This window comes from Rutidosis leptorrhynchoides, chromosome 6, assembly GCF_046630445.1.
Source record: "Rutidosis leptorrhynchoides isolate AG116_Rl617_1_P2 chromosome 6, CSIRO_AGI_Rlap_v1, whole genome shotgun sequence".
In the NCBI taxonomy this organism is placed as follows: Eukaryota; Viridiplantae; Streptophyta; class Magnoliopsida; order Asterales; family Asteraceae; genus Rutidosis; species Rutidosis leptorrhynchoides.
The window spans coordinates 7,229,434-7,256,031 of NC_092338.1; the positions used below are offsets into that span (position 1 = coordinate 7,229,434).

The 26,598-nt window shown below is 34.4% G+C and overlaps 1 protein-coding gene and 2 long non-coding RNA genes across 3 annotated transcripts; all 3 read right to left on the reverse strand.

Moving 5' to 3' along the window:
* Nucleotides 1–12,713: 12,713 nt before the first annotated feature.
* On the reverse strand, nucleotides 12,714–15,551 carry LOC139856076 (uncharacterized). Its single transcript, XR_011761659.1, has 3 exons — nucleotides 15,225–15,551; nucleotides 13,887–14,205; nucleotides 12,714–13,030 (listed from the first exon to the last, which is right to left on the reverse strand). It is a non-coding gene; the product is annotated as an uncharacterized lncRNA (long non-coding RNA).
* An 897-nt stretch (nucleotides 15,552–16,448) lies between these two features.
* LOC139853401 (kinesin-like protein KIN-14N) lies at nucleotides 16,449–21,422 on the reverse strand. The gene is made up of 9 exons (XM_071842795.1): nucleotides 21,405–21,422; nucleotides 21,174–21,312; nucleotides 20,836–20,945; nucleotides 20,260–20,400; nucleotides 19,669–19,844; nucleotides 19,447–19,450; nucleotides 19,056–19,265; nucleotides 18,253–18,414; nucleotides 16,449–16,592 (listed from the first exon to the last, which is right to left on the reverse strand). The coding sequence occupies exons 1-9, from the start codon at nucleotides 21,420–21,422 to the stop codon at nucleotides 16,449–16,451; spliced, it is 1,104 nt and encodes a 367-aa protein (XP_071698896.1).
* Nucleotides 21,423–21,757: 335 nt separating this feature from the next.
* On the reverse strand, nucleotides 21,758–25,502 carry LOC139856103 (uncharacterized). Its single transcript, XR_011761669.1, has 4 exons — nucleotides 25,262–25,502; nucleotides 23,078–23,148; nucleotides 22,847–22,929; nucleotides 21,758–22,178 (listed from the first exon to the last, which is right to left on the reverse strand). It is a non-coding gene; the product is annotated as an uncharacterized lncRNA (long non-coding RNA).
* Between the last annotated feature and the right edge of the window lie 1,096 nt (nucleotides 25,503–26,598).

Below are 26,598 nucleotides of genomic sequence, written 5' to 3' on the forward strand. Positions count from 1 at the left end.
ATTATAGATCGTGTCGGACCAGTAGCTTATCGACTTGAGTTACCTCAACAACTCGCGGTTGTACATAACACTTTCCAAGTCTCGAATTTTAAGAAATGTTTTGCTAAAGAAGATCTCACTATTCCACTAGACGAAATCCAAATCAATAAAAAACTTCAATTCATCGAAGAACTCGTCGAAATAATGGATCGTGAGGTTAAAAGGCTTAAGCAAAATAAGATACCAATTGTTAAGGTTCGATAGAATGCTCGTAGAAGACCCGAGTTCACCTGGAATGTGAAGACCAGATAAAGAAGTACTACCCGCACTTATTTCCAGAAGATATGTCAACACCTTCAACCGCTTAAAATTTCGGGACGAAATTTATTTAACGGGTGGGTACTGTAGTGACCCGAACTTTTCCATGATTATTTATTAAATGAAAACTATATTTGCATGATTAAATGTTTTCAACATGTTAAGCAATCAAACTTGTTAAGACTTGATTATTTGAAATGAGTTCATGTAGACAACTGACCACCCAAGTTGACCGGCGATTCACGAACGTTAAAACTTGTAAAAACGACATGATGATATATATATATGGACATATATATGGTTAACATGAGATTATGATAAGTAAGTATCTCACTAAGTATATTAACAATGTGTGATATACATAAAAAAATGAGAATATTGAATTATGAAGCTCGAAACGATATACATAACGATTATCGTTATAGCAACGTCTTACTAAATACATATTTCAAAACAATATATATATGTAACGATTATCGTTGTAATAGTATTTTAACATATATATATATATGATGTTAATATATATTCATACACCATGTTATCATGTTAACATAACAATTTAACATCTTATTTAAGTATTATAACAATGGATTCATTACATTTAATAAGATCGTTAACTTAAAGGTTTCAAAACAACACTTACATGTAACGACTAACGGTGACTTAACGACTCAGTTAAAATGTATATACATGTAGTTTATTAATATGTATTAGTACACTTTTGAAAGACTTCAAGACACATATCAAAGTACTTCTACTTAGTAAAAATGCTCACAATTACATTCTCATTCATTTTCATCAACAATTCTACTCGTATGTACCCGTATTCGTACTCGTACAATACACAGCTTCTAGATGTATTTACTATTGGTATATACACCTTTAATCATTCATTCTTAGCAGCCATATTAGATTCAAAAACATGTGGAATCATTATTTAACAACTTGTATGACTAATGAGCTAAAAACAAACTTAAGGATCTTTTTTTTTCTTTATAACAAGTAATCCCGTTTTTATGATTTCACCCCATTTTTCTATTCCATTTTCTCGTACTTACGCTCCAAATTCTCTCTCAAAATACTCTTAACATCATACTTGATCATCTCCAAGAATTTTCACCATCTTTTAGCTTCAATTACAAGCTTTAATCATCATAAAAACAACCATTCAAGAACACTTCAAGAAATCTTTCAAACTTGCTGGCTTACTTCCAATCTTGCAAATCCATTTCAAGTGATCATTCAATCTCAAGAAATCTTTCTTATTTACAGTAAGATATCTTTCTAATTCAAGGTAATACTCATACTCAAACTTTTATTCAATTTCTATAACTATAACAATCTTATTTCGAGTGGAAATCTTACTTGAACTTGTTTTCGTGTCATGATTCTACTTCAAGAACTTTCAAGCCATCCAAGGATCCTTTGAAGCTAGATCTATTTTTCTCTTTTCCAGTAAGTTTATCCACAAAACTTGAGGTAGTAATGATGTTCATAACATCATTCGATCCATACATATAAAGCTATCTTATTCGAAGATTTAAACTTGTAATCACTAGAACATAGTTTAGTTAATTCTAAACTTGTTCGCAAATAAAGTTAATCCTTCTAACTTGACTTTTAAAACCAACTAAACACATGTTCTATATCTATATGATATGCTAACTTAATTATTTAAAATCTGGAAACACGAAAAACACCGTAAAATCGGACATACGCCGTCGTAGTAACACCACGGGCTGTTTTGGGTTAGTTAATTAAAAACTATGATAAACTTTGATTTAAAAGTTGTTCTTATGGAAAAATGATTTTTCTTATGAACATGAAACTATATCCAAAAATCATAGTTAAACTCAAAGTGGAAGTATGTTTTTCAAAATGGTCATAAGACGTCGTTCTTTCGACTGAAATGACTACCTCTTATAATATTGACTTGTAACCTGTATTTCCGACTATAAACTTATACTTTTTCTATTTAGATTCATAAACTTAAGTTCAATATGAAGCCATAGCAACTTGAATCACTCAAAACGGATTTAAAACGAAGATGTTATGGGTAAAACAAAATTGGAAAATTTTACTTGTTGTAGCTACGAAAATTTTATAACAAATCCATATTAATCATATCCTAGCTAACTTATATTGTATTATACATGTATTATGTAATCTTGGGATACCATAGACACGTATACAATGTTTTGACATATCATATCGACCCATCTATATATATATATTTCGGAACAACCATAGACACTCTATATGCAGTAATGTTTGAGTTAGCTATACAGGGTTGAGGTTGATTCCAAAATAATATATATACTTTGAGTTGTGATCTAGCCTGAGACTTATATACACTGGGTCGTGGATTGATTCGAGATAATATATATTGATTTATTATAGTACATCTAACTGTGGACAACTAGTTGTAGGTTACTAACGAGGACTGCTAACTTAACAACTTAAATCATAAAAACGTAATAAAAAATGTTGTGAATATATTTAAATCATACTTTGATATATATGTACATATTTGTTATAGGTTCGTGAATCGACCAGTGGCCAAGTCTTATTTCCAACGAAGGAAAAATCTGTGAAAGTGAGTTATAGTCCCACTTTTAAAATCTATTATTTTTGGGATGAGAATACATGCAGTTTTATAAATGTTTTACAAAATAGACACAAGTGATCAAAATTACATTCTATGTTGAATTATCGAACCGAATATGCCCCTTTTTAGCTTGGTAGCCTAAGAATTGGTGTTTATTATAATTGCCACCAATTGACGCGAATTCTAAAGATAGATCTATTTGGCCCAACAAGCCTCATCCGAGTACTTTGATTTATCATGTCCGATGAGAGTCCCGGAATGATGGGGATATTCTATATGCATCATGTTAAGGTCGGTTACCAGGTGTTCATCATATGAATGATTTTTATGCAGATTGCATGTTGTTTATGAGAAATGAAAAATATGAAATCTTGTGGTCTATTATTACGATTTGATAAATATATAGGTTAAACCTATAACTCACCAACATTTTTGTTGACGTTTAAAGCATGTTTATTCTCAGGTGATTATTAAGAGCTTCCGCTGTTGCATGCTAATTTATGGACAAGAGTTGGAGTCAGCATGCTTGTATAATATTGTTTAAAAACTGCATTCGAAGACTTAAATTGTTGTGTAATATTATTGTAAACCATTATGTAATAATCGTGTGAAAACGTTATATATTAAATTATCATTATTTGCTAATCGTCGTAATATTTTTAAACCTTTATCGATAAAATAAAGGTTATGGTTTGTTTTAAAATCGAATGCAGTCTTTGAAAGGCGTCTCATATAGAGGTCAAAACCTCGCAACGAAATCAATTAATATGGAACGTTTATAAATCGATATGAACAGGACATTTCAATATATACGCATATACCCAAGTACACCAAGGTTAACCCTTAACCTTTAACACACGAAGGATGGCCAAATACTTACGCGCCCTAGTGAATCCGAAAACACACGTGATTCACTACCTCCATCGCAACGACAACGGGGTTGGCCGAACACTCACGCGCCATAGTGAATCCGAATACTCACGCGACTCATTACCCCAAACTACACAACCAGAGTCAAGCTGCGACTTAACAATGATTATCGGATCCATGCGAATCCAGTCAAGGTCAAACGCTTAGAGAGAGAAAGTTCTTCTGTAGAGAGAGAAAAATATGCTCTTACAAAGTGATCTGATCTACCTATCAATGAAATCCAGGTGTCCTATTTATAGGCAAAAATGTCAAAGGTTCTTTGACGTGTCATGTTCTGATTGGTGGGTCAACCCTTATTCTTCGGAATGTTTGACCAGTCAACTCGTATATAAATTTCGTCTTTATGCTTTTATTCATGTTTATGGTGTTCGGTTCTTCTTTAAAAATGCGTTTTCTATACGCTAACCGAATAACGTATCATTACGCGTCATGATAAATTCGAATACTCACGCGATTTACTCCCCAACCAACACAACAACATAGGGTTGGCCGAAAACTCACGCGCCATTGTGAATCCGAATATTCACGCGATTCACTACCCCAAGGGTGGTCACCCAAAACGCAGCAGTAGTGGATCCAGTTGAACCTGAAAAAGTTATTCAGTTGCTAAAGAAAACGGTGTTGAAATCAAGCTTGTTCTCACCACTGGTTTGATCACTTTTAATTTAATTGATATTGAAAATCATAATCATAATTCATATGCAATAGATGATAGTCAATTTTTATAACACTCTGTTCAATTATGTAATTGATGATCAAGCTTAATTAGGTCATTGGCTGATTGTATTTGCTCTTAGTAAAACATTTTGACTTTTAGTAGTCAAACAGTAAATTGGAGTATCCTTAATGTTTAAGTGCTTGTTCTGAACAAACTTTTGAAGCTATAGTCGCGCAAAATATACTATCTGAAAAAGCCTTTAGAACTAAATGGTTTCTTGAAGCAGAGTCAGTCTTGATATCAGATTCTAAAACACAACAACAACAACAACAACAACAACAACAACAACAACAACAACAACAACAACAACAACAACAACAACAACAACAACAACAACAACAACAACAACAACAACAACAACAACAACAACAACAACAACAACAACAACAACAACAACAACAACAACAACAACAACAACAACAACAACAACAACAACAACAACAACAACAACAACAACAACAACAACAACAACAACAACAACAACAACAACAACAACAACAACAACAACAACAACAACAACAACAACAACAACAACAACAACAACAACAACAACAACAACAACAACAACAACAACAACAACAACAACAACAACAACAACAACAACAACAACAACAACAACAACAACAACAACAACAACAACAACAACAACAACAACAACAACAACAACAACAACAACAACAACAACAACAACAACAACAACAACAACAACAACAACAACAACAACAACAACAACAACAACAACAACAACAACAACAACAACAACAACAACAACAACAACAACAACAACAACAACAACAACAACAACAACAACAACAACAACAACAACAACAACAACAACAACAACAACAACAACAACAACAACAACAACAACAACAACAACAACAACAACAACAACAACAACAACAACAACAACAACAACAACAACAACAACAACAACAACAACAACAACAACAACAACAACAACAACAACAACAACAACAACAACAACAACAACAACAACAACAACAACAACAACAACAACAACAACAACAACAACAACAACAACAACAACAACAACAACAACAACAACAACAACAACAACAACAACAACAACAACAACAACAACAACAACAACAACAACAACAACAACAACAACAACAACAACAACAACAACAACAACAACAACAACAACAACAACAACAACAACAACAACAACAACAACAACAACAACAACAACAACAACAACAACAACAACAACAACAACAACAACAACAACAACAACAACAACAACAACAACAACAACAACAACAACAACAACAACAACAACAACAACAACAACAACAACAACAACAACAACAACAACAACAACAACAACAACAACAACAACAACAACAACAACAACAACAACAACAACAACAACAACAACAACAACAACAACAACAACAACAACAACAACAACAACAACAACAACAACAACAACAACAACAACAACAACAACAACAACAACAACAACAACAACAACAACAACAAATCCCAGGCATGTAGGGTATGGGGGAGGTGGGGTGTAGATAATCAATCCTTGTACCCTAGATTAGAAGGAAGTCAATACTCCACCCGCGGGTATAGAACCCGCGACTAGATAAGATCGTCCCTCCCTCTACTCGAGAGCCAAGAGATTGCTTCCCAAAGGACCTCCGACCTAATATCAGATTCTAATGTATCATCTTTTTTTAGTTGTTTCATTCACTTTTTTTCTGCGACAACATATTCATCGTTTTTATTATTCTACTTCTCAGTATACAGTGAAGAATTTGCAGTTTGCTCAAACAGTTGAACCAGACAATGCGAAGATATCACAAAAGTTATCATGGGTTCAACAACATAGACAATCAGGGCTTCCAACTATTCTATCAACTATTGAAGAAGAACTGGAAACTAATCCATTCATGCGAGCAGATATACTTGCAATTCAGGTATCGAAAAGTTGAAAAAGTGTAACAAACATATGTAAATTGATATATATGTTGGGAAATTACGGTCTCACTAATTCCCACCACCCAGCCCAACAATAATAGTAAAGAAATAAAAACAATACACAACACAAGATTTAACGTGGAAACTCCAAAACAGGAGAAAAACCACCGGCCCCCAAAGAGAGAAATACACTATATCACAAATTGTTACAATGATATAGACGACTCTCTTAATCCAACTACACTCTCCAAAATATTTAACTAATACAACTCTCAAACAAGGGTATGAAAGAAAGAAATAATCAAATACTTAAAGTGTATTGATTGGTGCAAATTGGAATGAAGACTTAGCCCTCCTTTTATAACCAAGTCACATACCTCCAACTTTCTCCTCCCACCTATGTGGGATAACATCCTTCACAAAGTAACCATATCAATTTTTCTATCAAAAAATAAAACCAACAAATCTCCACTTTTTTGATAAAAAAAGATAACCATACTTTAACATTATAAGGATAACCGATATAGATGCTTCCTCGACGACAACTTCAAGATCCTCATCTTCATGCCGATGAAATTATCTCCCAATAGACAAAACTTGCATCTTTACCGAACATTGTCTAAACCGACAATCATTGGCATCACAGACAATCATAACTCTTAACAAGAATTATTATACTCCACCATTAAGAATATAGCACTTAGAATATCACATTCCAAGCATTTCACCTCGGCACATGTTGTTGAACAACCAGCTGAAACTTTATGGTGCAACTTCCCTGTTTGGCTTTCCCGAAAGTCCCATCATCTACAACATCAGTTTCCACCACACAACCTGCATCAACGCCAAACCAATGCCCATGTGTAATTGTGGAACCGCTAACGAAAATCCCTTTCCACGGTAGCGCGGACACACCATGAGGATGGTGTGACTTCAGAGGAATTCGTCACTCTCCGTAACAACGGAGACATCATTAGCGCCTTTAGAGCCATTTACCGAATTAGCTCCTCCTGGACAATTAACCCTTACATGCCCAGTCTTCCCGCACCTCCAGCATACCAGATTCTTCCCAGAGTTTCTCTTTCGCCTATCCGAACATAACACTATCGTATCTCCTGATGATGAGACCCCGTTACCTTCCAGTCTTTTCTCCTCGGATAGGAGCTTGGTAGTAACATCTTCAAACTTTAACGTTTCTTTCCCGTACATTAGAATAGGTTTCATGTGCTCATAGGACAATGATAAAGATAATATCAACCTCAAAGCTTTATCTTCATCATCCGTTTTAACTCCAATAGCCTCCAGTTCCGAAACAATACCGTTAAGAATACTTAGATGATCTGAAATCTTTGAACCCCCATCCATACGCAGAGTATGAAATTGTTCTTTAAGACGCAACCGATTTGAGATGCCCTTGCCCTGATACAACTGCTCTAGTTTAACCCAAAGCTCATTTGCCGTTGATAACCCGTGCATATTTGCAAGCACGTTCTTTGCAAGACACAAACGAATCGCACTTGCTGCCCTCAAATCCATATCATCCCATTCTTTTTCATCGAACTTCCTGCTAGAATCACTGCCGAAAACAAAGTTGGGTTTACCTTTCAATGCCTTATGTAACCCGGACCGAATCAATACATCCTTGACTTGAACCTGCCATAAGCCAAAATTGATCCTCCCATCAAATTTCTCTACATCAAACCTCATTGGACTGAACTTCGACATCGTATCCGTATCCTATAAACAACTCTTTCTCTGATTTTGCTCACGTTTTGACTGGCCGACAGATGTAGTGGAGTGGCGCACAGGATCCGTTAAATTGGAAAATCCAACACCCGGTCCACTACAAATTCTAGACACCACTTACTCCGAATCAGAAAAATATTGTCTAACTAGATACCCTATATGATCAATAGAACTCGTTTCTGATGTGGACGATCCACTCCCGTGGCAACCACAGAGCATACTCCGACTCCTATAACCGAGACCCCTCGTCAAACCTGACGCTCTGATACCAGTTGTTGGGAAATTACGGTCTCACTAATTCCCACCACTCAGCCCAACAATAATAGTAAAGAAATAAAAACAATGCACAACACAAGATTTAACGTGGAAACTCCAAAACAGGAGAAAAACCACCGGCCCCCAAAGAGAGAAATACACTATATCATAAATTGTTACAATGATATAGACGACTCTCTTAAGCCAACTACACTCTCCAAAATATTTAACTAATACAACTCTCAAACAAGGGTATGAAAGAAAGAAATAATCAAATACTTAAAGTGTATTGATTTGTGCAAATTGGAATAAAGACTTAGCCCTCCTTTTATAACCAAGTCACATACCTCCAACTTTCTCCTCCTACCTATGTGGGATAACATCCTTCACAAAGTAACCATATCAATTTTTCTATTAAAAAATAAAACCAACAATATATATCAATGATATATATTAAAAAGTGCAAACAGTTACAATGCATTTGATCTGTCCTAGTCATCATAGATGATATAATTCTATGTCCATGAACATTTACAATTTTTTTTTTTTTTTTTTTTTTTTTTTGATATTTGAATAAAAATTTGAAGAAAAAGGGTCTTATATGATAAATCACAGTGCAGGAGAAAGTTGGATGCAAGTCCCCTGTTGAAGCATTACGGGATATTAGGCATCGAAAGGATAACTGGAGAGGGTAAATTACAACTAAACTCATGTTCAGTTTTTCTGTCAACATATGTTTCCTCGCGTTTTCTGGGTACATTGTCTGTAATAATGTATGACATCTAAAGGCGTCTTTTGTGTACACCGAAATTCCAACATCTAAAGGCGTCTTTTGTGTACACCGAAATTCCATTCTCATTTGCTTTTCGTGTTTGCTACAAGTTTGATTATGTTTTCTACCAATGATTGATAGGATTTCAGCTACACGTCTGTAAGCAGGTAAAGCTCTTTGAGGAGATCAAAAGATTTGTTGTATACGAACCAACGTTACAACAAAGACAAACCATTGACACCCCAATACATACACGAGCCACACATTGAACATTACCGAACAAACTAGCATTATCTAACAATACACCGCAATCCCCATCAAGCACCAAACCTAAAAATACATAAACCCCCAAGATCGTAGGTCCCACCACTCCTTCCCCCGTCCCAAACAGCAACCTTCAAGTTGTCAGCCAACGAAACAGACCTGTCCATCGGGCACACCAAGAACACTTACCCTGAGACCAGCTAACCGAGGAAGCCTCTCGCAACCAATAAAACCTGAATAGGAGCCATCGAGAACCATTGATCAGTCAAAAAACCACTGTTCGGGCGGTGGTAAAGCCTTCGAGAGACCACCCTAAAAACCTTGATTTTTCGAAACCAAACAAAGTAAGTAATGCAGGCAACAACGTCGATTGAGAGCGATTTTATTTGTAATTTATTGATCATCTTATCTTAGTACGGAGTGATTCTTAATAAATAAATAGAAGTATAAATATATTTACGTTTACATTTCTGTACAATAAATTTTTTCTTAAATCTGCAGCGATCCCACATTTACTCTAATTTTAATGCAATTCAATCCTTTTTTCCCAATATTACTAGTTCAAGTTCCTTCTATCATACGTGAATCGAATTAAAAACTCCATTTCGATTCCAAATGAAGCCCTATAATTCAATGCTTGTATTTCCATCCCAATTTCCGTTCATATTTGATCCGTTACACTTTATCCGAGAAAAAACAACTATTTGCTATGTTTACATTCTTAAAAAAATGTTAAACGTGAGAAGCGTGTGAACTCTTCCTTTTGTTTATAAATGAAGGGGAAAAAATTAAAATAAAAAAAAAAAAAAAAACCTCTAGTTCCATGGAAAAATATGTTAGTGGAAAAATATGGAGGAAAAAAAAATGTCTTCTACTTTATAGTGGTGGAAGAGAATCTCATGTTTCCAAGCCTATAGGGTTTAACATGAAAAATAATACATCTTTTTTTCATAAAAAAAGAAGGTAGAAAAAATGCCTCAATTGAAGAACAAACATATGGTTGTAAAATTTGAGAGAATTCAATATCAAAAAAATTAATGACTAGCGGGAGCTAGTCATCTTTGCCGGAGAAAAGGAGGAAATGAGGAATGATCCGCTATACTTTATCCGAGAAACAAGAAAGAGAAGAGTCAACCAAAGTTGTTGGCTACCACAAAAATTACGTGGGACTAAAACCCACGATAACAACTATGATATACATAGTGGACATCATGAGAAAATGCTTCATCTATTTTGCTGTATGTATAAATAGCATTAGGTGAAAGATGGGGATTTTATGCCTCTTTGTTTTAATTACTTAGGAGTAATTCAAAGAGAGAAACAAATAGCCTCTTTATTGTGTAGCTATTATATACATTTGAAGAGAGAAACAAAACCAAAGTGTTTTACCCCACTTTGTTGATTACTCTGTCTCTTCCATTCCTTTTTTTGTTCCGTATATTGTCATTCACTTGTAGACAATTAATACCCATTTGTAGTTCATTTAAAATCGTTACGAATTACGTTGAGATCTTAATTTTGTAACGGATCAAGTGGTATTCAGAGCATTTGTTTCTGCGTGTGACGAATTACAAGCTTCCGCAAAATTAGTTCAAGTTGCATAGGAATGGCCAAAAGGAAGAAGAAGAAAAAGAAAAAAAAAGACAATAAAGAATGGTTTGGGTGAAAAAAAAAAAAGTTTTTATTTTAATTTGGAGAATCTACATTTTACCCCTGAAGTTTGGTGTAATTTTTGCAAGTTGGGTATAGGTGAGAGAGAAGAATGAAAATAGAAGTGTGAAAAGGAGGGGGACTGTTTTCGTATTCCCCTTGAGAAAACGACCAACATCCCACGTGGTTTAGGATATAAAGTATTAATCTTAATATTAACTAGCCTTTAAGAGCCCGTGCGTTGCACGGCGAGCCCTAATAAAACTAAGTATAAAATGTTAACGAAGTTATGAAAGATAAATATGACAAGTATCTTTGTACATCGAATATACTAAAATGGAATAGACATTAAACATATACTCCAACATTGAGAACAACATATTAATTAGCACTGACAGTTTATGCTCATAGCAATAGACATTAAACATGAACATATAATTTCATAAAACATGTATAAACTGAATATACCAACTAATTTGTTTTGGTCAAATTTCCAATTCCAACTTCTAAAAACATGTATAAACTAAATATACCAACTAATTTTTTTTTTAAATGAATGGTATATACTATATATTATATATTATATATGTACCAATAAGTCTAACACTTCAAATAAATTTACAAAAACTTTATATTCAATAGAAGTTGCACAACCAGAGCATGTTGTTACATAATAGGCGACAGATGCCACTTATATATCCGGTACAGTCACTTTGACAGTATTATAGAAATGTCTACATGAAAACAACAAATATGCAAACTATTAGTTGTTTTTAAATTAAGGAAACGTATATACAGAAATGATGGGTCAACCCGATCATATTTCTGAGAAAGTATTAGTAACTGAAATGTTATACACTTTGATATTAAAGAAAGAAAAAGTGACTAAGTTTCTTGACCATCATTCTCTGTTTTAGGTTATCGGTAAACTACCAACTTAGCCAAACAGAAAGAATTCAAATGAGCAACGTTTGACTAAGCACAAAGTTTATAAAATTGTTTGACTTTAAATCAATAAAGACTAATAAAAGATAACTATTTCCCAACATTGAAATTGGTTCAGGATGTCTAAACTATCAAATTGAAATAAGATTTAGCGGCATAGATAAAGAGTGTAAGATGGTAGTACCTTAAAGGCGGAGTAACCTGAATGTTATTTTATACATGGAGAGAGATGACCGCTGCTTATGTGAAGAAGGAACATGTTATCACAAAAACTTAATAGATCTAAGGGTTATAGATCATAAACACTTTAAATGAATCACTATATCCTACCAATAAAAACTCAATTAACATGTAAATAGCTACATTAACAAATATATATATATATATATATATATATATATATATATATATATATACACACACACACACAAAAGCAATTTACAGACTGTGGTCCGAACATAAGAAGTGTTTGAGACTTGGCAAACAAAACCCTTTTAGTAGCCCCAATATGAACACCATCCATCACGACAATACGATGGATGTCTTTCAGGCTAATTAAAATAATCAATCCACCTTAAGTTTTCATGTAAAACATTTTTGCAAGGCATTGTCAACCCTTCTTTTTCAAGATAGTAATTGCAGGTTCAAGTCTAAAACAATCACAAAAACTTATAATAATGCAACTTTTTGGTCAATATTAGCATAAACAAATGAAATCAAATTGATACTTAGTTGACTTGTAATGTTGAAATATGGGTAGCCTTAATACACACAGGATGGGCATATGGTTACATTTTCCTACACACAATACCCTTTCAAGCCACTTCAATTAAATATATTTCAGCTCAAACTATAAAATTACCAGTTCTAGCTTGTCGCCCAATCTGTTCTACTTGCATCTCGCCAAGGTTTAAAAAAACGGAAACGTGCCTCGAGGCGTTTCCCCTCTGTGAGGCGAGGCGTACGCCTCGAGGCGAACCGAGGCGTACGTTCGAGGCGGAGTTAAAAAAATACATAAAAAAATTAACAGGGGCTGTTAATGTCATTTAATTAAAGTTTTAAGAGTTCATATCTAGTTTGTTCTTGGTATTAGAGTTTGGTAAAAGTTGAGGGGCTATTATTGTTCTTTGATAAAAAATAAATAAATAAATACAACGTACTTAAAATATCTACCAGACAACACTAATCTAGAAAGATCACTTGTTTCCTTCTTTTCTCTTTCTTTATTATTATACATATCATCATCATCGTTATCATTATTATGATGATCAAAAAAAGATCATTCTCCTTCTTTTCTCTTCCATTGATATTACGAGTACCAGACAAGTACCTCAAAGAATTCATTAAACTATGTCTGATTTTGGGATGCTTCAATAACCCATGCCTAACGAAATATTCTTCCAATAACAAAAGCCCCAACTCCGGTCACCGGATTTTACAGGTTTCAATTTTTTTTCTTCCTATCTTCTCTTCTATTTAATTTTCGTGTTCTCCTTCCTCATCTTTACTCAATTCCGGCAACATCTAAGGTTTCCGACACCGTTAAATGCTGTTTGACCGTCGTTGACTGGCTGTGAACATGAGGCGTACGTTTTTCACTTACCTGTGAGGCGTACCAAAATCGAACCGCCTCTCCCATTTGAGGCGTACGTTTTAATTGGCCTTTGAGGTGGACGTTTCAAAACGGAATATTCGAAAATCGCATGGAGGCGCGCCTCAAGGCGTACGAGGCGACCGTTTTTTTAAACCATGCATCTCGCCACAATGCCACCTCAAACTTGTAATATGAATCCAAAATATAAACCTCAATAAAAAGTGTGTGTGTGTGTGTACGTATGTATCTATGTGTGGGACAACTATATCAAATAAATATTACCACCTTGCTGAACTTGATGACAACTATAATAAGTATAGTTGCTTACTCGTAGCTTGATGACACACTCTCCATCATTTTCCGTTATAAATCACGAACTCTAACACCAACAATTATAGAAACCTTATGTGCAAGCACCCTTATGAACATGAAATTGAATTCATGATTAAGGAGCAAGTTGTAACAAACAATACCTATATATATAACGGATAGTTAGTAACAAATCATATACCTAAAGAAACTAAAACGAAATCAAACACTGATAAATATGATTCAACATGAGTAGAAAACCGTTGAATGGAATCGTACTAAAAGGATTGACCTCCTGAAGCAAATACCAATGTAGTAGGTTAGACCATATTGTTCCTATGGCTACGACAACATCAAAAAAGTTACAAATCTAACATTACGGATCCAGTGAATTCGGAATAAAGTCGCTAATAACCTAATAATAATGTAGAAGAGAATAAGATTCTCTTCAAATCACTAACTAAAAAAATCAGCCTGATCAATTTTGTTTGCCTCCAGATTCATATGGATTTATTACGTCACATAATTAGTTCACAATAACCTCTAATCAAACACCCTGTACAGTTTCACTTAAACATAATGCACAAGAATTAACCTCACCATGTCTGCTCTCCAATTTCTACAACACATATAGAAAAAGTTAACATATTAAAACCCATACCTGATTGAGAATAAAATTGATTTGAATGATCGGGTGGACAAGTTTTAATACATAATAAAAAACAAAATATATTGTAGGAAATATTGAAAACCATACCTGTTTGTAAGTAGAATAATCTTTAAATAAAGATAAAGATTACATATGATTAGGTTAACAATTTTTCTTCTTTCAACAAATATGTTCAATGGTGGTGACACGAAGATGAGGTTTATAATTTTTATCTTAAAATTACACCCATATATGTGTTGGGATTAGAAATTATGGTTTCATAACATTGAAGATTAGTCATCATCGTTTTTGAAGAAATCGATGTTGGGAGATAAATCAGGAACATGCGTAGGAGATTTAGTGGTGGTTTTTTTGGGGTAATACTTTCTGTAAATAATCGATAACAATCGATTGTAAATAATCAACAGATTCAACGATTGTATATTATTTGCAAACAACCCATAATCGATGAAAAAACGAACCGATAACAGAAGATGATATGTATGAAATTCACGTTAATCGAATCTATCGTACCTGTATGTAATCGCATATGACGGAAGGCGGCGGTGCTGCCGTTTGAACGGAATACGGCGGTCGCCCCGGGTATGGAGGTTGATCGGAATAATCATCGGAGATTCCGGCTGTAGTGAAGTCACCGGATTCGATGGCGGCTGTCAGATTCGAACCAAATCTGAGATTTTATACAAAATTCATATATTCAGATTTGAAATCATGTAAGGGATAAATTGGTTGGTACTGAGAGGTTGTTTATGGCTGTCGCCGGCACTAATCGCCGGAAAAGAAGATGTGGGTGTGGGAAGTTGGAGATGATACGCTCTGACAGTTGGAGGAGATCAATTTATTTTTTTATGCGTAATTATAAAGGTTGACGAATAGGATTGAGGCACTTGTCAATTTGTAGTAATTATGAAATAAAAAAAAACAGCTAATCATAGATTAACAGGTGAATTATTGTTAATGACGGATTAGGAGGTGGTGACACGTGGCAATATGACACATGCTTTGTAAGGGGTAGAGAAGATAATATTAATTAGTGTTGTTAAGAAGCAATGAATCTCAGTCGTTGATCTCAAGAATCAACGGATAAGATCATCTATCAAATCTCAGAACCTTACCCATATTTTAATTTTAAATATTAACATTCGTGAAGTAATTACTTGGACAAAACGACTTCATTGATGATACCTAAGATAACAATAATCTGTGTTTTTCGAATTCATTGTATAGATTGCCGAGACAGCTACTATAGACCCTTTGACTAGGAATCACTATGATGATCCGTTTTAATATTATCAAATTGTTATTAGAAAGAGCGATGGAATGTTTATATGATTGTGAAAATAATTTATCAATATAAGTAGTATTTTAGTCATTTAGCTTCTTTTTTTTTTTTTTTTTTTTTTTTTACCTTCCACAATCTACCTCCTGTTATAACCACCACCGTGAATCTCCTACCGCCACCATCACCAACGGCCTTCTTCCACCATCACCATCAAAATCCGTCAACCACTACTATCAACCTTCGTGCACAACCCCGATCGACCGTATGCCACCAACATGACCTCCTATCACCACCATCTACCACCCGCCACCAATTACCACCACAATCTACCTCCTACCACCATGACCAAAGACCAACAAAATCTAAGTAAATACATACAAAAAATAAGAGATGACAGCGATGAACGACGTGTTTGTTACAAAATCGACGAAAAGAACATCAGTTATATGGCTGATTTATCGAACTGGTCGTCGGAGTAGTAACGGCCGGATGACCGGCGGAGTAGCAACGGCTGGATGACCGGCGGTGTAGCAACGGCCGGTGGACTGGCGGAGTAGCAATGGCCGGCTGATCGGCAGAGTAGCAACGGCCAATGACGGCTGAAAATTAGAAAAAAGAGTGTGTGTTATCTAAAACTAGGGTTCAGATTGTTAATCAAGAAAATAAAAAGTGTCGGGTAGAATTCTTATATTGAGGGAAAGAGTGCAGGCTTTAATTATTGTGGGTTTAACAAAAGCCAAGCTTAACAAAAGAGTTGTTTTATACTCCGTAATGGATTTTGGGCCAACATAAAAATCCACCTAGAGTAATAATCAAGGTTGCAAAATTTGTTATTGGGGGATTAATCGGTCGGAACTTTGGAAGGAGTAATCGGTAATTCGGGGATTAATCGGGGATTAATCGGATTGTACTTTATACATTTAAATATTAAATTTTAAAAATCATATATGTAAATATAGAATAAAACCATAAATGTAAACATAAACTTTAACATAATTGTTTAAAATGGTTCATTTTGTTCAAAAAATATAAAGTTCTAGTTTAAATTCGTGTTAAATTGTTTACCTATTTTGACTTTGACTGACATGGATTACCAAAATCGATTTTGACCCATCAATTGGCGTTGACCGATTAATTAAACGGATTTTGAAAAATCGTAACGGATTGCTTTTAAAAATGATTAATCGGCGAGTAATCGGGTTTTTTACAACACAGGTAATAATAGTATGTATGCTTTTATTTTGGTTAACTTGCTCTTAAACCGTTTCTTAAGCCCAAATTTAAAATAAGCACTTATTGACCCATATTATAATTTACAGAAGACATAAAATAAAATGAGTTGGGAAGGCAGCTAATAGTTAGCATGTACCATAACTATACATAATTAGCTTTCAAACTTTAACATGTACGAAGTAATTACTAAGCATCTATGTACAATAGCTTCATGTAAAATCTTTTTTTACAAGGCAACTAAACTTTTATAAACCGAAAGACGTACAACACGAGATAAAACCGTTTATGCATACAGATACACACAACATAAAACCGTAAAAACTAACTAAAAGAGCCACTCCGCCGCGAAGCGCGGGCACGTACTTTATATACTAATAGACAAAACACTATAGCACTATTCACCAATAGTAACCAGGGGTATTTTCATCATTTCACTTTTTTTTTTGTCTCCAACGATAAAAGATGCAACTTTCGTAAAAAAACCAACCCTTCAATGTTACTAAAAGATGTCAAAAAAATTCATTTTTACAAAAAAATCAACTAACTTTTTTTTTCTTTCTTCTTCAACGATAAAAGAAACAACTTTCATAAAAGGAACAACTCTTCAATGCTACCAAAAGATGTCGAAAAACATTCTTATTTACAAAATAAATCAACTAACTTTCTAAAAAAAAAAAACGCTAAAAGAAGCAACTTTCATTAAAATGAATAACCCTTCAATGTTAGATGTCGAAAAAAATTCTTTTTTGCAAAATAGATCAAGATTTTTTTTTAACTCGCATTCAAAACGGAGCCCCCGGCGCGAAGCGAGGGCTCCACAACTAGTTAGCATCAAAGTATATATACAAGTATACAACTACTTGGAGTATTTCATAGCAACTTTTCTAGCCATTTTCTCATCCTTTATTGTGGCAATAGACATGATTGCATTTCACATATAACTTGTTATCATGTATTGAATCCTTCGTGTACAGAAACCATTGAACTCTAGAAACGTGAAAGCTGTCGATCACATTTTCTTCTTACTTTTCCCTTGTGATGTCTGATAAGCAGTAGCAGGAGTTTGGTTCGGGTAATTGTTTCTTTGATGGTGTAGAGCAGAGGTGCTTGGGACATTAAAATGTACTCCCCTTGAAGTTTTGTGTTCTGTGATCCTTGAAGTTTCGAGCGAAAGGAGGCGGCATATTTCTACACAAACAAATGCAGTATTAGATAGACCTAAGCCATACCATAAATATAGATGCTGAATAGCAATAGCATCATTCAAAACATTGGGTATCGAGAAAACAAAGTAAATGGGTCCAACATGGACCCATATTTAGTCTATCAACATATTTATTAGAAGGTCCATCTAGACCCGTTAAAATCAATTTCCAAACCATTTCAATATGAAAAATATAAAAAACCTATATAAAGCTTTAAAAAAAAAGTAAACGACAAAATTTATATTTTACGCCACCGCCGCCGCCGACGACGACGACGACAACAACAACAACAACAATATGTAAACCTGATTGTTGTTGTATCGCACGAATTTACAACACGACCAAAGCGAAGGCTGCTGATAGATTCTGCCACTGATTCCACCGAAGTCAAAACATTCAAAACCATAATCGTCTTTGATCTTCCGATGAGATATGGCTTTTTTATTCAATGTCAAGATAATGGATAATGGATAATGGATAATGGATAATGGATAAAGGATAAAGGATAAATGATAAATGATAAATGATAAATGATAAATGATAAATGATAATGATAATAACAATAACAATAACAATAACAATAACAATAACAATAATATAATAATTAATACTAATATAATTTACCTTAAGGATTTGTGTCAGTTTTGAATCACGAAATCGGACATGTGGTTCCCTCTCGACCAAGGCCAAAATCACATCTTTCAATTTGGCTAGCGATTGGTTTATCGCCTTGGCTTCTTCGACTTGTAGTTGTTCCTTTTGACTATCCACGGATTCGCTGGCCGCTAGGTCAGCCAATGTCAGAACACCTTCTTTGTGTTCGTCGTCCATGACCTAAAACAAAACAAAAAAAAATAAAAAATATTAACTACATTTTTCAGCAAAAAATAAAATAAAAATAAACACATATAAAAAAAAGTTAACTGATATAATTATTCGTTAAGGCTTTTATCATCTTTAACGTAAAGACAAAGTGGCTTCGTGATGAACGCTTATTCATTTGTGTCTGTGCCACCTTCCTGAAATCGAAACAGTTTAAAATAAAGACAGTCAACAAGGGTTAAAAAGACAGTTAACAAGGGTTAAAACGGCGGTCAACAACGGCTGAGACGGATGTTAACCAACGTTGACTTTTCAACTAAATTTTGAACGAAAACATTTCAAACATAAATATTTCAAATTAGAGGCAAATATCTATGCTTACTTACTTTCATATATTTATGTTTGAAACACATACCTTTTCTGTCTAGCTCTGGCTAACAAATCCAAGATTTGATCGAGGGTTTTGACATTCACCCAGGTGATACCATTGATCTTCGTATCGCCATCGCAATCTCTTACAGCGAGAGTTCTCGAGTCGTCGTCAGACAGCAAATCTTTTATCGTGGAAAGATACACCTCATAGATCGAGACCTGTAGTTGTTAATTTATTTATTAGTTCAAAACTAACCCTAACATACTCATATTGTCCACGTCCAGAATATTAAGCCAAGTTTCCCATTTTATCCAAAATTTCACTAATCTAAAACAGAAATTGCAATAGCATGTATTCTACTTCTTTTTGAAAGGTTTAATACTACAGCATTCATCTAACTCTAATTTTGCAATAGCTGTAGAGTCTTAATATGAATTGTGTCTTTGTGGACAGTTTTCATCAAAGTAGCTAATCTAATTCTAATTAAATTTTTTTAACAGGAAAAAATTAATGCTTTGAGACTGAAACATCTGTACACTATCTTTACGGGCTTTTGTAACATTGTTGCCAGATTTTCATCTGTGTGAAACACGTATATGAAGTCATTTTGAGGAATATTATGAAATTGTAGACCTGGACTCCTAAGTGAACATTTTGGCGAGCCTCAAATATTTTTTCAAGTGACCGGGGTATTAATCCCCTTTTGTCCCCTGAGCCGCCTATCATGGTGTGCGTCTTCCCGGATCCTGTTTGTCCATACGCGAAGATGCACACCTACAAAAAGGTATTTTAAGTTTGATTAGTTAGTGCTTATTAGAAGTTACGGTATAAACAAACAGTGTTGTAAATAATAATAAGAAACCCCTGATTGATGGGTCAAAATCGAATTTGGTAATCAACGTCGGTCAAAGTCAATTTTGGTCACCCATTTTAACATGAATTTAAATTACAAGTCTAGAAAAAATTGGTCAAACATTTTAACATGACTTTACAAGGTGGATTGGGGTTAAGGCCTTTGGAATGTGGTTTTACTGATGAAACAAAGTCTGGCAAAATTATAAGTCAACAAGAGTTCATATAGGTGGCAATGGATCAATCCCCGAATTGCCGATAAATCCTTCCAAAGTCCCAACCGATTAATCCCCGCCCCGAATAGCGAATTTTGCATGCCTCAACTTTTATAGTGCCAAAAGTTATGCAAAAATTTACCTTGTAACCATCCAGAGCACTTTGTATCACCTGAGATATCTCAGCAAACAAGTCGGTTTGTGTTGATTCAGGCACAAATACCTTATCGAATTTGAACGTAGATATTTTCCCTAACATAACAATAACATAATAATGAAAACAATGAATTTTCTATTTTCGATTTCTATATAATATTATAAATAAATAAATTATATGTTTAATAAAACTATTTTTAAAAAGTCGACGTTGGTCAACGCCCGACGCGTCCCCATCTCGACCGATTCGTCCCTCCTGAGGTCTCGACCGACGCGTCCCCGTTGCCTAGTACTACTCTATTAACAAAAGGTGAAAACTTTTACCGTCTCTGACGATTTGTATCGCTTCACCAACATCCCCGACCATTTTCGTTGGAAAACTCATCATCTTTATTTCAGCTTCATCAGCTTCATCGTCTGATGGTCGCGCCCGAGCAAAAACTCGTATATTTCCTTTCAAATCCTTAAAAAAAAAATATTATATTAAAGTTCAAAAAGACTAATTAAATGTAAAAGAAGATAAAAGATCTCAAGTAAATGCTCTATGATTCTAACCATGATGATTTCATGCATTTCTCTTCTTAGAATTTCTCCTCTAGCAACTTCTGATTCTGCCTTGATAATTCTTGATGCGGCCTCGGCCAATTGTGCCTCGGCGTCAGCAAGTCGCGCTTTTAAATGTTTCACTTCCTCATATCCTCCAATATTGGATAAGTCTGATGATGATGATGATGATGATGTCCTCTGCCAAAAAAAAAAAAAAAAAAAAAAAAAGTTAGCTTAGCTTATGATCACGTTAATGTTGACTTGTTTAGGGGTATGGCCCGCCCTTGTGTATGGTGTTAGATTATCATTAATATAATATAATCCAAAAACAACAGAAAAGTTGACTTGTAAAACACCTTATTAAACGATTGGTTTTCTGCTTCTCTTAGCCTTTGCTTGGTCTCATTGAGCTCGCGTTTTGTTTCTCTCAATTCGTCCTTATAGTCTCTGAGTTCCGCTTTGACTTCGCGGATCTCTTGTTTCGCCTCTCTCAACTCTTCTCTCAACTCAATCTTACTTTCTTGAATATAATGCTCGATATCTTCTCCCGCATTTGCATTTCTTCTCTTGCATTTAGCGGGGTCGCACCCGCACAACTGTGAACATAATCTTTTTGCCTTTAAACAATCACACCGCTTTTTACACTTGGATCTTTCCTTGCAATCACAAACAAGTCTGTCTTCATAGTCATTTCTCTGTTTTTTACGCTGCTTTCTTGATGATGAACCTCCCCCCGAGTTATGTTTGTTCACCATCTTATCTTATCTTCTCTTCTCTTCTCACCTCACCTAATGTATACAAATTACAAAATTTATCAATTCGTAACGAAATTGTGAATTGCTGCTGACTACTTTTTTTGCTATTCACTGTTATCGTTTTTGATGTAATCATCACTCCATATGGAGAATAAGAAAACATGAGCGAAGGTAGATAGTTAGCAGTATGCAGCCAAGTACAAGACAATAGTAAACTTGAGAGCTATAGTAAAAAATACAAGTAAATTGTTCTAGTTGCATAAGAATCATATTTGGTCACTCTTTCCCTAAACATATTACCACAAACATCTAGAACAACCCAATGAAAGACAGTTTTTCTAAACTTTTTTCACAGTAAATGTTATTCAGTTACGAAGTGTCGGATAGGATGAGACATCAGATTTTAGAGTTCATATGCTAAACTACATATTCTTGCTATTGGGTATCCTATCTTAAAAAATCATGGTTAGAAAGACATACAGGCATACAACCCCTTAATCAAAGAACTTCTATAAGTAACTCATTTTAATATTTTAAAATATTTTTTTTATTTGCAATGTAGAACATCATTGTTCTCTCCTAGATGGGTTGTACCATAACTAAACTTCAACAAAGCTAATACTTTACTATCTATGAGACAGGCAGTCGTGTACTGCCAACAGAATAATACTAATAGTACAAAAGTTGAGTCTTAACCATCAAAGCAGTATGCAATGAACCTTTGGAAGAGTTGGTCCGAGATTTTTCAAAAGTCCATCTACACGTGATGATAGCCCTCCCTGCATAATAATATATATTAGGTAAATATAGAAAGATGATCACATGAGTGGTGCTTCGTTTAATTAACATGTAAATATGTATATATAATCAAAAAATGATTCCAATGTTGCTATAACAGGATAACAGATGCAAGAACAAAAACATTACTTTATTTAACGCAGTATCTAAAGTTGCCTCCTTTCTTTTCGAAGCAGACCTCCTTTGCTCAGTAGGATGCCCTGCAAAAACCGCATCCAAACTTTAACTCTATAATTTCATACTCACTGTCCAATATATAACTTTACATAAAACATCAAATGTGATGCCCACACTAATAACATGACAGATCTGGACTCTAAAATCTCATTTAACCAGTACATACATTCGTACATATACATATACTGATATACATAATAACGCATACCAGTTTTAGATCTAAGTAACAGAAGATAGCCTATAACACACCCTGTATAGTGATATAGAGTATTCACTGCATCAATTCATATCAATCACAGTATAAAAATTATTGTGTGTGTGAACAATAACAGTTTATATAAGTTAAAAATGTTACAAATGTGTAGAATCATGTGCTATAAGGCAGCCTATATATCTACACTGTGTGTTTACATCATCAACTTAAATCAATCACTGTACATATATGTGTAAGCAATAACAGTTCAGATCTAAGTAACAAATGCGCAGTATATCAATATACAATACTTACATAAGTTACATCATCAATATAAATCAATCGCTACACTTGATCTATATCACCTAGCACTAAATCACTAAAACTATGACCTAATTAACAGTAATTACGAGACAATTACAAACGAATCCAGATCAATTAAACAAACAGCATTACAAATTAAGTAAAACGAACATTAGGTCAAAACAGATCTAACAAACTATACAACTAATTTATGTTAGAATGATGAATTGAACTAGTTACCGACGGAGTGATGAAGACCGAGTAAGAATGCAAGAAGAACGAGCATCGAAAGTAGCCTATATATAAGTATATATCTACACACAGTGTTTACAGTATCAACTTAAATCAATCACCATCTAAAATATGGCATCAATTCAAGAAATCTTTCATTACCCCGCAACAAATACGTCCCACAAAAGGTCTTCATATTCTCATGGAGGGTCATCCAATTAAAAATCCCGGTCAGGTATGAACTAGATAAGAAAGGGACTGACCTTCACACCATCTTATGTCCACTATGCGACCAACATATCGAAACCGTTGACCATGCGTTGATAAATTGTCAAAAAGTGGCTTCAATTTGGATGCAATTACTCGGCTGGTGGAATCAAAATAGCTATACAATTTCTAATATCAATGAGGCCATCATCTCCGACCAGGGCTTCTCGCATAACTCCACTGGGCAATCCTTATGGCAAGCTACTAAATGGATTACGTGCTACATCTTATGGAAACATAGAAATTTAAAAGTTTTTTCAGGAAAAATCTGGAATCCTGCAATGATAATTTCCGAGATCCAAACTCAAAGTTTTAGTTGGATCTCAAACCGTTCGAGAAAAAAAACATCAATCGCATGGCATCAATGGCTCCTCAACCCATCTTTCTACGTGGCACCTCCTCCAAATCGATCGGGTGTCGGTTAATACGGCATTTTAATAATCAGATAGTGATCGTTTGTCTTATTTGGCCTATGTGGGTTAGATTAAATGGGCAGGTTGTTCGTCATCTTTGTCGCCGCTTGATCGGCACGGCTGTCTCTTCCTGCCCCGCTTGTGTTTCACAAGTTCATCCCTCATCAGGTTATTTAGCCTACGGCACTTCCGATTAACTTTTTATGTTTTAAATCCAATCTTTTTCCGATTGTTTCGACTGTTAACATCATTGTATAGAAGAGTATAGGGACATGTATTGTATTGTTATAATCTGGTTAATAATAATAATACTTTTGCTTTTCAAAAAAAAACTTAAATCAATCACTGTACATATACGTGTAAGCAATAACAGTTTAGATCTAAGTAACAAATGCGCAGTTTATATCAATATACAATACTTACATAAGTTACATCATCAAAATAAATCAATCACTACACTTTTGGTTAACATCAATTTAAAAGAATTTAGTAATAGCAGTTGAAAACAAACAGTTAAAACCATCAATTCCATTCAGAATTCGTTTGATATAATAGCAGCAAACAAAATATGTTAAACAACAGCAAGCATAATCTATTTCTGAAAAACAAATTAAGTCGAAAAGAATTTAGGTCAAAACGAATTTGGGCAAAATATCTTCAAAACGAATTTGGGCAAAATATCGAGAAGACAGAACAAATTGAGATTTTGTACAAAGACAGAAGGATCGCCTGATATTTTGGAGATGAAGAGAGATCGCGATTGAAGATCGACGGATAGGTTTAGCGCGATTGAAGATGGAGAGAGATCGCGATTGAAGATCGAGAGAGATAGGTTTAGGCGATTGAAGATCCAGATAGAAAAGCTACAGAAAAATATACGGCGGATTTGTTTTAAGTTTGAGGGTATAATCGTCTTTTGAACATTCAGCTTTGGATGGAATTAAATTGCATCGGATATCCCAAAGAATTCCAATTCTGTATATACGGGAATCTATAAATTCCACTGGAAGTGGGATTCCATGAGCCAAACACCACATCTTTCTTATCTATAATAAGAAAAGTTTTATGATGTCATTTTTTTTTGTAAAAAATCCAAGTAGAAAAATCTCACCCGTAATATGAGTTTTTAAAGTTTAATCTCAACCATTTAAATTAGTGATGGCATCATTAGGCTTTCTAATCGACAGTTACGTTTTCTAATTACAATAGTGCCCACTTCGGTTTTGATGGATCCCTAAGAATTTGCCAACAAACTGTTTCACAAAAACTGATTCTCTTTCTAATCATTCGAGGGTTCCCTTCTCCTCTTCAATGTTCTTCTACTTCTTCATAACAAATTAAGTCTTCTCATATCCGCTCCATATTGAATCAGGTATGCAAAAATTGTTGTATGGTGTAAAGATCTATGTCTACTTGATTTGTTTGTTTCTTTCGCTTTGTTTTTTGTTTTAAAATTTATTAATCATTAATCATTGACATGATCACGAAAATTGAAGATATCAGGGAACCGATTGATCATTAATCAGGGTTAGTGTTCTTATCAATTTGTATGAACATAATTCATCAAATTCAAAAGGTTTTCTGTTGCAAATCTAAACAAGTTATTAATGTGAGATTTATCAAATCATTCTATTAAACCCTGTTTTTCCTTTCATCTATATGACGGTCACGCAATTCACCAGACAAGTTCGATTCTGGATATATTCAACGATTATAGGTTCCTTCCATACTCAGAATCTCTTGTATGAACGCATTGAAGATTAGGGTTACGATATGATGTCTTTATTATGTCAAGCCAAATGGACTGCAGTTTAGAGTTACGAGTGATCCTGCAGATGTTTTATATGGTAAAAAGTCATTATATCTGTTTTCGATTGATTCAACTTTAACTGTTGTTTGAAGTATTAAGGTGAAAATGTGAAATTTTAATTCCTTTTCCTTCTATATATGTAACGCTGTACTTTATGTTATTGTTTCTGTGAGAATAGACCAGAGTGGGATAGTGGCATAAGTGTGTTGAGGCTTTTGAGTTTTGATTGTGCAGTTTTTGGTCATATTTGTTTTTG